The sequence below is a fragment of the Cottoperca gobio genome, chromosome 3, assembly GCF_900634415.1.
Source record: "Cottoperca gobio chromosome 3, fCotGob3.1, whole genome shotgun sequence".
NCBI lineage: Eukaryota > Metazoa > Chordata > Actinopteri > Perciformes > Bovichtidae > Cottoperca > Cottoperca gobio.
In genome coordinates, this window is record NC_041357.1 from 12,859,618 (window position 1) to 12,872,731 (window position 13,114).

The 13,114-nt window shown below is 39.0% G+C and overlaps 1 protein-coding gene across 1 annotated transcript; it reads left to right on the forward strand.

Annotated features, from left to right (window-relative positions):
* Positions 1 to 1,299: 1,299 nt before the first annotated feature.
* On the forward strand, positions 1,300 to 11,908 carry LOC115027488 (EGF-like repeat and discoidin I-like domain-containing protein 3). Its single transcript, XM_029460853.1, has 10 exons — positions 1,300 to 1,480; positions 4,786 to 4,911; positions 4,983 to 5,114; positions 8,034 to 8,147; positions 8,487 to 8,668; positions 8,750 to 8,905; positions 9,010 to 9,154; positions 9,862 to 10,064; positions 10,157 to 10,312; positions 10,976 to 11,908. Exons 1-10 carry the CDS (start codon positions 1,405 to 1,407, stop codon positions 11,117 to 11,119), a joined length of 1,434 nt encoding a protein of 477 aa, XP_029316713.1. The 5' UTR covers positions 1,300 to 1,404; the 3' UTR covers positions 11,120 to 11,908.
* Positions 11,909 to 13,114: the final 1,206 nt, after the last annotated feature.

Below are 13,114 nucleotides of genomic sequence, written 5' to 3' on the forward strand. Positions count from 1 at the left end.
GGTGAAAACAGAACAATAATGCAATTTCTAAAGTAAAGTTGTCTATTAAAAATGGTGTCAACACTTTGGATAGAAAAAAGCCATTGGTTTTAATATGTTTAGAATTTTGGACATTTTTCTTTCTTTTTTAAATTATTTTTTTATACCAAAAACCCATAAACACTAGTCGGCTAAATAACTTAAATATGTCTATTTAATCCCTTTATAAACCCTTCTGTCAAAAAATGACATTTGAGATAGGCCTAACTCTCTCTCTCTCTCTCTCTCTCTCTCTCTCTCTCTCTCTCTCTCTCTCTCTCTCTATATATATATATATATATATATATATATATATATATATATATATATATATATATATATATTAGCCTACATATATAACCTATATGTATTGATTTATTAAACATATAATCACTGTTAGGACAATCATGGTGTTTCACATTATTTTTCTATGCCTATGGTGTGGTATTAGTAATACGCTCTAAACCAAAGGAATAGTGGTCTCATAGCTGAGTTGCTTGGGAGCTGTGCCTGCTGTGTTCTTAAATAGTTGGCAAGATTCAAATGGGAGTTTTCCCACGGAGATTAATTAAAAGTACCAATTTGTTAAATTTCTCCATTTGTCATGCTTCTTTTACAGATTGAATGTTGTGGGTCCTCGCCAGTAAAACCTGTAAGTGAAACACGACAATGAAAAACACACAATTTAACAAATGTGTTTTCAATTGTCCTTCTGGGCTGCAGATCTGTTTATCTTCAAGCTAGTGATGCTTTCAAATGCTCAACATAAAACTAATTGTTTAACATCATTTTTTATCTTGCATTAAGATCGGGAATTACAACTAATTTGACTGTGTAATGGATTGCACTGGCTTTAATTTGAGATCACCAGAGTATATTTATGTCAAAGAGATATAAAGAGTGCCTGAAGCCTGTGCCTGGTGTTTTATTGTGTTCATATTTTAATTAAATAGCCTAGCCCTAGGTTATATACAAGTAAAAAATAAATATTAAATATAAAGAAAAAAAAGAAAGAAGACACATCTTGGCTAAATTACATCTGCAGCGTTTGTGTCAGGCTATAACCAAAAATGCAAGGCATCTCAAATGTTTTCAAAAGGCAAAACAATTGCACAAAGGTTAAACATAGGCTATAGGCTAGGCTACCATGAATTAGTATGCCAGGTAACTGTCTCTGTTTACTGCCAGTCTCTGAGCTCTCCGCCCATATAGCGTCACATGTCCTTAACTCGGGTATTATCGAAAAATCCCAGCTCCCTCATTCATCACTTCGTCCTTCTTTATACATCCCAGGCGATAGCGATATTTCCGACAACACTTTAAGGCAGCGCCGCGTAGCTCCGAACAAACAATCCTGCGGAATAAACAAAGTAAGAGTAAACAAATATGAAACGTCCCGGAAATGTAATAACAGCGACTTTGACAACATTAACACTTCTACTTTGCCTGTGTTCAGTCAGAGGTAAGTCTTTTTTTAAACCACCGACATAAATCTGTGTAATCGCATTCATTCAGAACTCCTGTTGTCTGTTTATGTTGTTGAGGATCTCAGAGGTTTATACTTCTAACACCAGATTTAATTCACGTTTTCCATATAATCCACAAGTGGGCTTTGGCAAAGAACTATGCCACCTAGTCTTATTTTCCATGCCATTTTTCTTTCTGTTTCCCGTTACGACGTGAGTTCACCCTTCAGTTCATTGGTCTATACTTTAACGGACTCAGGACGCTGTAGTCTTGTTTTTCTTACTGTGCGTCAAGGTCTCTTGGTGATGGGAATAGTGGGTGCTTTAATGAATGATAAAAGGGGAGATGTGCAAAAGGTTGGTATTTCCTAAGTAAACTACTGGAGATGCTATATGCTAACTGTCTTTTCATTTTACAGCTGTTATGACGTAATAATTACAATATTCTCTTATTTATCATTTCCCATCACCGAATTACCTATGAAATAAATTCAGGGTTCAGGAAAACACCCCCCCCCCCCCCCCCCCCAGTCAATATGTAATTTGTAAGTCTTTCATCCCAACATGCCATCTTATTATTGTCATGGTAGAATGGGTGATTAAATGCGAGACTACTCTGTTATTACTAAGTTCTCTTTTAAACAGTGATTATATTGTAAGTGGTGAGATGTAAGTAGATTTACTGTACTTAAGTACAACATTGAGGTACTTGTACTATAGGCTACTTGAGTATTTCCCTTTTATGATACTTTATACTTCTATTCCACTACATAGAGGGAAATATTATACTTTTTACTGTTCTCAGATTACAAATGATCGTCCCCTTCTTGTCCCGTGAAAACCATGTATCTCCAGAAGTGTCGTTTCTTAATGTTTCTAAAAACTTAAGGATGAAGTGTTCCTTAATGGGTTGAGAAAATGTTCATACTTCTTAAGCTAAACAAACTATTTAAATACCCTCTTGGATCAGGATCTCTTGACCTTTTAGAGATGCGTGCTTCTCACAGGACGGCAACGCTTCAAACACATGAGGATCTTATAAAATATGATGTATTACTGTAGATTAAACTAACCAAAAGCATATAAAGGAGTTAAAATGATCACAACCAAAAACATATACAGCAGAAAAATATAAAACATTAATGCAGCTGTACTATTAATCGATAGTAAAACACTGACCGGGTTTCATTTGAATGCATAATGAATCGATACTTTAAGTAGATGTAGCTGATGAATTGATGACATCCTTTTACTTCAGTGAGGTGTTGAGTGCAGGACTTTTTCTTGTTGCAGAGTATTTCACAGTGTGGTTTTAGTACTTTACTTAAGTGTATCTCCAGGTTTTTCCCCCCTGTAAATAAAAGATTTCTACACATTTTATTTGTGATTACATTTTACCCCCCTGTCAGTCAGGTGTGCTGCGTGTCCTGAGCCATCCACGAGCTGCTGCACTGTTATGTTGTGTAACTGCTCACTCCTCAAAGAGTTGCATGCATCTGTGCAACCTGGCTAATCCTGCAAGCTCTTAATCCTGCACATGGACAGGTTTTGTTGTCAGTGTTGGCTGCATAAAAATGTGTTGTTTGTTTCCACCTTATATATTGTCAATTAAAATGTATCAGTTACCAAATATTATTTTCAGTATCTTCACAATAAGAAACCCTTACTGTTCTCTTAAAGACACCATTCCTTAAATAAAGAGCTGAAAAAGACTAAATACATTCCAAAATCTATTTTGCTTCCACATTAAACTTCATTGTAACCAATTGTATTTATCCACATAAAATGTATTGGTAATTGGTAGTTTTTTGTTGCATAAATTGTTCCCCTTATTCCCAATTACTTTGTCTGTCAAAATGTCATGCTGAAATATGCCACTTCAGCAGAAAAGCCAGTCTGCCCAGTTCTTAGAGGTTTGACAACAGGTCACATGTGTTCTAGTATGAAACAGTTTGAATATGGTAACAAAAAAACACAAGATAATATGCCTCATTGTTAAGACATAGAGAGAGAAAGTCTCCAGCATTCACACATTTAATTTACAGATGCCAAAGAAAGTTCCACCTTGGCGTTGCACAGATCTTGAACGTTGACTCTGATGTGGCATCTAGTGACTCACGGGCTGGTTCAAGAATAAGAACACATAGGTTATGAGGGCTTTGTCATTGTGACAGCTGCAGCATGACTCATAAGTTTGTACCCTGCCGCTCCCACTGGATGTCAATGCCATAATTTTCCTAATCCAGCCAGGATCTGTGACTCAGCCCTTTTGGCCTCCGAGCTGAAGCTGCAGCACGATTGTTGTTACAGACACTCAGGTCAGACACTCCAGCATCAAAGAAGAAACACAGCAGATCCCTCCTTTTCCACTCCCAGTACAGATTCTGATGCTAACACTCTGTGTATCGGCTGTGATCAGGCAAATATATCCAAAGCTCTGCATCTCTCTGATATTAAAGGGCGGCTCAACCACTGCGATCCTGTATTTTGGACTCTTGCCTAAAGTGTACACTTGGAATTTCAAGTTAAGATATCTCAGGCTCTGCTGCTTCAGTCTAAGTCATTAAAAAAAAAAAATCAAATTCAAATAAACTTTATCGGCATGACAGATCAGAAACCTAAATTGCCAAAGCAGTACAGAAAAAGATTAACATTGACAGATGATTAGCAATACATATACAATAGTATCAAATTAAATATATTAAAGGCATTAAATAACATTTATTAACATGGGAAGCTGTAATACTTTTACAGATTGAATCACTTGGTAACTCTTACTACAGAGCTCGTTTCTTCTGGTGTGTGACAACAGTCAATACTCTTTATGGAAGCACAACACTAAATTGCTAGAGGACACCTTTTAAATGTTTTTCAGGAAGGCTTTCATGATGATACGCTTTGTTTTCTCCCCAATCTACCTTATCTTCTTCTAAAACAAACTGAAATCATTAATTTTACCAGATTGACTTGTTACAACCTCCACAGTGAGAGCTTCTTCTGTTCAGCTGTGGCTTTAACCTGTGTGTTTAAAAAGCAACAGTGATAGCATAACAAGATCAGGAGGCTAAGAGTGTGATTCAAAACAACAACATGCTGTAGCTGCTCGGCCGTCTGCTTTATTGTAGCTACTGGCAGAGATGTGTGTTCACTGTATCCATGGCAACGAGTTAAATACACCACCATTGTACAACAGAAAGGGTCACGTGTGAATTGCATTGGCAGTTACTGTTGCAGGATGGATCTTTAATGGTTGTTGATGTGTTTTTATAACTTCTTCTCCCTGTTTTTCCCATTAATTCAGGGAACTACTGCGAGGTGAATGTTTGCATCAATGGAGGAACGTGCGTGACAGGGATAGGAGAGGATCCATTCATCTGCATCTGTGTGGACGGCTTCGGTGGAGACACCTGCAACCTGACAGAGATAGGTAAGTGGAACCTTTTGGAGGAAAAGCATGGTAACTGATACACTTTAATAATAACTTTCTCCTTCCCTCAGGACCCTGCAGTCCTAACCCCTGTAAGAACGATGGATCGTGCAAGCTAATCACTCAAACCAGACGAGGAGACGTTTTTAACGAGTACATCTGCAAGTGCCAGCCCGGCTTCGAGGGAGCGCACTGCCAGATCAGTAAGTAACTTCGGATTACTGAGTCTGAGCTGCTTCTCTTGCCCCGTGCACTTATACAACTACACTCCACGAATACATTTGAATTGTACTGTAAGTTTTAAGTCTCTCGGGAGATATTTTGCTATATATTCAATGACTTTAGAAAGCTTTTATTTACCTATTAAGTGTTGACATGAAGGATTTACCATTCGGGTAAAGATTTTATGGCTTACATTAAAAAAAGAAAAGACAAAAGCAGAGACTCTAAACACTGAAAACAATAATACTGATGGATTCTAAAGAAAAAAGAAAGCAAACAAGAGAAAGGCAGGCAGTGTTATTCAAATAGCAGAGGAGGCTCCACGTTCAGCAGATTTCTCAATAAGTGTGAACACATGAGGATTTTCCATCCTGTCATAGCATCAGCGGTGAAAGAGATGTGTAGTCGGCTCAGCAGGCCCATGAAAGGGCTTCATTCAGCGGGTTCTGCGGTCATTCTGTTTGGGTAACTAGTAAAAGACCACTCCAAGTCTCTTAGCATGCAGACGCCCTCCACGCAGGATCAACACTGCATCTGTTTGAGCTCAAGCTTGACCAAATCAGATTTGATATTAGTGAATTCCATCATATCCTCTTAATATAATAACTTGGAATTATTGCAGTTCAGGTTTATCAGTGAAAGACTGAGAAAAGGAAGAAAATAGAGGATTATTTTCTTCAAGTATGAATGTGATTATCAAAATCCTCTGGAGTGAAATAAGTGTTTCTGAACTTTGACCATAATTTGGATGTGAAACAATTATAAGCTTTGTGTGAATGAAAACTCATGGGGGGAAAAAGATAGAAATATAGTCTGAATAAAACTCTCATTCTAAATTCATGCTATTACTGAAGAGGCATTTTTTGTGAATGAACAGTTAACCTCAAAGCCCACAGCCTGACCACCAATTGTAGTCTTTCTGCAGTATGGCCGTCTACTCCCAAACATTTTCTAATTTTGTTTCAGTCAGACGTCACAGGCTGGACTGGTGTTGGTAAGGGGTGGAACCTGTCCCATATATATATATATATATATATATATATATATATATATATATACATATATATAAATGCACAGACATAAATACATAGTAAAAACTAATGATATGATGGTAGTTAAAAGCATTTCAGAGCTTAACAAGGCATAGTTACTTTGTTAAATTCAAATAATTGCATTTCAATGGGGAAAATGGCATACTTTTACTATACTACTCAGCATGAATTTCATGTCAACAGTGTTGCCAAAACATGTGAAAAGTAATCCCAGATTAAATCAGCAAGGCTATTTCACGACCATTCTCTTGGTAGGATCTCCTATTTATCCGTGTTATTAGCTGCCAGTTTTGTCACAGCTATACAGGCACTTGTAGTGAGCAATCCTCTTAGTGTTAACAGGGAAAAGAATTAAACTAACCCATGTGACATTACGTCAACCTGTCATCTGCTTTAGGTATGAAGGTTGGTAGAGAGTTCTCAGTTCTTGCTCATATTCATCATATTCCGACATTGTTTTTCTGTATCAAAAATAATTTGGGTGATTTCTTTCCTGTACAATTTGTAAAGGAACTGCTAGTAGCCAAAGCAGCTGGACTATTCATTATACAGATGTATCAAAGACTATCATTACCAACAGATCTTAATACAAGTCCTCCAGTAACACCACGCTGCTGGTCTTCTGTTTTATCAGCTCGTGACCTGCAGTCAGTCCCTCAGGGACTCAAGCTTTATATAGACAAAAAATGTATATCGTCTGAAAAGTGTTGAATTGTAATTTCTCTAACCATTTAGTTTCACATTCCCGTGTGAAAATATTAAGTTATTTAAGATTATTGAAAAGGGTAAAATGCTGAAGTTATGCATTTCTCCCACTGAACTAGTTGTAGTTTGTAGTTCTACTTTGTAGTTGTATGAACCATGTAGACATGCTGTGCTAGCCTGCCACCGTGTGGAGATTGGTGAGCATGACATGGGCAATGTTCAAAGGGGATACAGGAAGTTACTACAGACTTGCTTTGTTGCCATGGCTACTGTGGAGGAAAGCAAGGCTTTTAACTGTGAAACAGGATCTTCAGTAGAAGGAGCGAAAGCTGGTAAACCTCACATTTATTGACTCATTTCACCATCAGCTGAGGTACTAAATGTATTCTTAGAGCTCAGTTTGTACATGTATCCTTTCTTGGATATCAGAGCTCTTAGTATTAATCAGTTGCCACAATAAACGGTGAATTGTTTTCTTCTCACAGTTTTGTTTATTGAAACTTTTCGGGCATACAAGGATGAACAGTTCATTCATTTGAATGGCCCTTTCTGTACAAGTACATAGGTAATTACTTTTATATATGGATAGATGGAGAGATAGTAACAGTAATAATAACAATAAATATGTACTAAGAAGAGACTTAGTTTAAAGTTAGACTGCCACAGTCACAAAATCTGTCCACAGACGGACAGAAATAAAAAGTAAGAGAGAAGATTAACAAATAACACAGTGAGTTTGCAGACTAATTGAAGTTGACACAACATGGATATAAATTCCTAAAAATAATGTGTCTGTTCACATTCATCGAGTCACAAAAAATAATTAGCAATTGTGACCTTTCACCCCTAACCGGCTGTGCTCTTTAAACCTGGTTTCCAAGGTTGTCCCGTCTCCTCAGTGTTGCCCTCAGGGGCATTTCTGTCATCGTATTCGATTTAAGAGGAACTACTTGTCACCAACTGTATGTTAGAGACACAGTGAGGCTTTTGTGGCCCTCCGCCTGCCTCAACCTCCCTCTGTTCTCTCTTTCTGAGTCTCTTTGTGAGCAGGTGGGCACCACATCTCTAACAATCGTCTTTTTTGTCATTCCTAAAGTTAATTTGAGGAGTTGAAAATAATACAGCAAGTTGTTTTTTTTTCAGATGTGAATGACTGTGCCAGCCAGCCCTGTAAGAATGAAGGGAAATGTCGAGATCTCGATGGAGACTACACCTGCCGGTGCCCCTCACCGTATGTTGGAAAGCAGTGCCAGCTACGTACGTTCACAAACTACCGCGTCATTTCATTTCACACACTTCTCTCAGATATATATATATCCTAGTGTCGCTTTGCTTTTCCTTACAAAACGTTTTCAAAAAGTGTAAACGAAACCATGGACAGGTATAATAGCCTGAACAAGTACTTTACCTGTGGTTTACTCAAGCATAAGTCAAAGTAAAAAGTATCGTTCTTATTCTTTTAAGTGGAAAAGTGCCTACATTGTTTTTTAGCACCACAATTACACTCCCCAAAAAATTTGCACAGTGATTTAAACTGTGGAGTAAATGTAGTTACTTGCTTTCCCCCTTGATAATATTGTAATATCTGTGTCCCAGGTTGTATTTCCCTGCTGGGGATGGAGGGAGGAGCAATCGTGGAGTCCCAGCTTTCAGCTTCCTCTGTGCACTACGGCGTTCTGGGTCTTCAGCGCTGGGGCCCGGAGTTGGCTCGACTCAATAATCAAGGCATCGTCAACGCCTGGACGTCAGCCGCCCATGACAGGAACCCCTGGATCGAGGTGGGAGAAGTGAACACTTTAAAATCATGAGGCTGGTGATTGAGAGCTGTGATGCTGACTTGTTCACTTGTTGACAAACAGATTAATATGCAGAAGAAGATGCGTCTGACGGGCATCATCACTCAAGGTGCCAGTCGCATGGGCACGTCTGAGTACATCAAGGCCTTCAAGGTGGCGAGCAGCTTAGATGGAAACAGTTATACCACTCACAGAGTGGACGGCCAACGGAGGGACAAGGTTAGAGGACTTCCCTTAAATACAGGTTATTTACAATGTTTACCGGCAGAAGACTTCTGTTTCTTCAGCTTACTCGCCTGCTTTCTTGTGTCTGTGTGTTGCAGGTTTTCATGGGCAACACAGATAACGACAGCACAAAGACCAACCTCTTTGACCCTCCTGTCGTGGCCCAGTACGTCCGCATCATCCCCGTGGTTTGCCGCAGGGCCTGCACACTACGCATGGAGCTGGTGGGCTGCGAACTCAATGGTAAACACACAGAAAACATCCTGTTTACAATTTTGACGCGACACAGCAAGTGCAGAAACTGTGCAGATAATGATGCAGGATAGAAAAACAAATGTGATGTTAATGAAAAAGAACAGATGCACTACTGTAAGTCAAGGCAAGTTATATCCTTTGTCCATTTTGAACAAAGGTTAAACGATATGTATAAATCCCTGAAGTGGGGTTAAGTGAGGAAATGCTCTTGTTTTACTTTCCCTTCGCCTCTGGTTTTACTGTGTCGATTTGTTCTTGCTGTAGTTACACTGGCACATGATGACAGACAGTGTTCTGTGGGTAGACCTCACTGCAGCAATAAAAGCAGAGATAGAAACACACATTTGTGTTTTGTTCCACTTCCATCCTTTTGTCCTTTGTCTTCTTTAAACATAGCAGCTAAAACATTTACAGAACAACATGGTGAATGTTTACACACTGCATACGTAGCTTTACACACTTTATCGCATGCATTCTTCTACTCTCTACGCCTCTTTCTATTCCTTTCTCTTGGTCATTCACGGGTGTAAAAGTGACTTTAATCAGTCTTATCTTCTGAATGTTTCTAATTTCTTTCAAACAGATGAAAGGTGAATTTAATTTCTTTGGGTGTATTCTTTTTTCTCTTTCCTCTGTCACTTTCTGTCGCTTTGGTTTCCCCTCCCTCCATCTTTCTGTCTGTTTTTGATTCACAGTTTATTCAAACACGGCAGGTTGCTCAGAGCCTCTGGGAATGAAGTCTCGCCTCGTCTCAGACGGGCAGCTTTCAGCCTCCAGCTCTTTCCGCACGTGGGGCATTGATACCTTCACGTGGCATCCTCAGTTTGCCCGACTGGACAAGCAGGGAAAGACAAACGCCTGGTCTCCTGCCCACAACAACCGCTCGGAGTGGATGCAGGTGACGGGGAAATCTTAGCGGTAAAATGTCATTATTGGTAAAACATTCCTATAAAGCCAGCAGTATAACTGTTTTCTTTGTTGCTTCACCAGGTCGATCTAGAGAAGACAAAGCTTCTCACAGGCATCATCACTCAGGGGGCCAAGGACTTTGGGGTGGTGCAGTTTCTGTCACTGTTTAAAGTGGCTTACAGTAACGATGGAGAGTCATGGAGTATGGTGAAGGAGGAGAACACCGGCTATGAAAAGGTCAGACATATTGGAATCCCTGACATGTATTTCCCTAATACAGTTGACTGTATATGATATGCATGTTTTAGTCAATTAGTTCATTTCAATGCAGAACTTTTTTTAAAGCCTTTTAGAGTCTTGAATAATCGAATACCTCTTTTCTGAAGTGTTTGTGCATAAACCGAAGTTTCAAATAAGTAATACATAAAGCCTACAGTTTGTAAAATGTCAGCTTCCCTTCCTGCTCTCTCTTTCCCTTTATAGTGAGATATATGTTTGCTGGAGGAGTAGAACCATAGCTTCTTTCTCTGACAGGACTAGAACCTATTCAGCTGCAATAGCTGGACCAAGATGATCCAATAAAACTGTAAAGCCAGCTCTGATGTTTTGAGCATAGAGTCAGCAAGCGCATGATAATGAAGCTCTGTCTGAAAGCTATGAGCGTTTGGGTGGGGCTGTTAGGATTTGGGTTGTAAAGTTGCAGTATGATTAACAAACACCGATGAGAGATGGCCAATAAGACATTTGGTGGATGTATTGCAGTTTGCTCTCCTCCTTCCTTATCGCCTGTTTCTTTTTACAACTGAATTGTCACTCTTACCAAATTCAACAGAACATGCTTTACAATCACTTCAGCTCAATAAGTCATTATTTTACTTTAACCGTAACATTTACTTGCAGCTTTTCCAAGGCAACACTGACAACAACACCCACAAGAAGAATCTATTCGAGCCTCCGTTCTATGCCCGATACGTCCGCGTTGTCCCCTGGGAGTGGCACGAGCGCATCACTCTACGCATGGAGCTGCTGGGCTGCGATGATTAGAAACTCTTCAGTCACTCCTCTGACGGTGCTGCGTCCTCATCCGGTCGCTCCATCTCCACAGCGGAGGAACGGGTCTCGAACAGAATCCTCTGTTCTGGACTCCCAAGTGTCGTCTGCTGGGACTGTAACACTTGTAGCACTTTCTGACTAGTGACCTTTTTATGTTTATGTTAATAACATTGTTTGACATTGCTCACAGAGAATCTTCTATGAAGTATCAATGAATTGAATAGCTTTGGATAAAACTAAATTTGCTCATAGTCCATATTATTTGTGCTCCTTCTAAGAATTCAAATTGATATTAGCTTGTCGTTAGTCTATAGACGTGAAAATAGTTCTTTTCACCTCTTCCATTTGTACTCCGAGCTAAATTGCCACTTTTAAACTTGTTTTCTATCCTTCCTTTGCAGTCCCACACCATTTAACAACCCTACCTTTATGTTTTAACAGTCTGGAGAGGACAGATAAGGAACATCCTCACCAACAAACTCACCGGATCTCACTTTGCCCAACTGTTGTAACTTGAGCACAAGCTATAATGAAGGAGGGCCTGTGCAATAGAGAGTATATTTAGGCATTTCCAACTATCCTGGAAGAGACTGGAGAAGAGAATTAAAACTTTTAAATATTGAACTTCAGGACACTGATCCGTCAATCATGTGATGTCTGTTTTTTACACATTTTAGCAGGTTTTTTCCCTCATCATTCTTACAAATAATTTCATTGTAATTTAATCATTTTTACAACAAATGTGAAATATGTGTAGAAAATAAACATTGTTTTACATTTTTTCTAATTATTATTATTATTATTATTATTATTCATTGTGGGTCTTGAACTGAGATCTTTTATTAAATGTTAAAAAATGAATCTTTGCGTGTGTTTCTTTTCAATCAAGAGACTCAAAACTTGTCTTTTTCATGCTGTAGTATGAGCTGATATACTGAATTTCACCAGTTACATAATAGTTTATTTCCCACTGTTGGCTATAAGAGTCCTGTTTGGTGGGACAATGTCCATGTCAGAGTGGGTGTTGGTGGCTGATTTCTGCATGAACAGACTGGTCAGTGAGGCCACAGGCGACAGAAAGGGAGCAGCATGAAGGAGAGGAACTGACCATTTAGGAGGCATCTCTGTATTGTTAAGATGTTGATATAATCCAAAAAGTAGATGTTTTTATAACACATCACTGCCCAAAGCTAACATAAAACGAATATACATTAGGACTTTTATTATAAAGCAGAATTAAACTCAAACATTTCGAAGGAGAACCTGCTGTCAGTTGCATTCTGCTTTTTTGCACTAACTGTCTGACACACACTAAGCTGTTGTGAGTCTTCTCCATGTTGGATTACCGGGCTTTGGCCTGCTGTTTACAAGAGTAATTACACCCTGTTAGACTCGTCTCCCTGCTAAGCTCAGAGTCCTGGTATGTTTGGCCCCTGGCAACAGCTTTCATCTTTATGAAATGAATGAGGTGGAGGACGGAGCATCTCTAACACATCTGTCCTTGATGTGTATGTCTATCGGCTCATGTATGTGGATGTGTATTTCATGCAACATAGCAGGGTTTCCTATAAAAGATCACAGTTCTTCCAAGGGAAAGAAACTCCCTAACCAGCTGGTTTGATATGGGGACCCTCTGCAACAAACATCTGCTTTCAGAGAGTTTAAGAGGGATGCAAATTAGTTTTCTCCCAAGATATTCCTCCACATACATCTGCACAACATAAACCTTTTTATTATGGCTGGTCCTACTGTAATAAAAAAAAGTTCTGTAAGATTCTGTACCTCGTGTTTGTGGGAGCATGAGCAAAATCCCTCATCTGTGCTTTAACAAAGTAGTTCACCCAGTGCACTTAAACTATTTTGTTGTATAAAATGTTACACTTTTGATAAAAAATCGCATTTACATACTACAAAGCAGATTTCTAATCTATCTCTCAAAAAAACTGAATGGTTTAGCAGAATAGATGCTGAGTTTGAGATTCAAAT

What these genes read in the sequence shown, in the direction of transcription:
- LOC115027488 (XM_029460853.1), top strand. Translation starts at nt 1,405, where the DNA reads ATGAAACGTCCCGGAAATGTAATAACAGCGACTTTGACAACATTAACA. An exon ending in TTGCCTGTGTTCAGTCAGAG is followed by an intron (nt 1,481 to 4,785) that starts GTAAGTCTTTTT and finishes CCATTAATTCAG; the next exon opens with GGAACTACTGCGAGGTGAAT. An exon ending in ACCGCTCGGAGTGGATGCAG is followed by an intron (nt 10,065 to 10,156) that starts GTGACGGGGAAA and finishes TTGCTTCACCAG; the next exon opens with GTCGATCTAGAGAAGACAAA.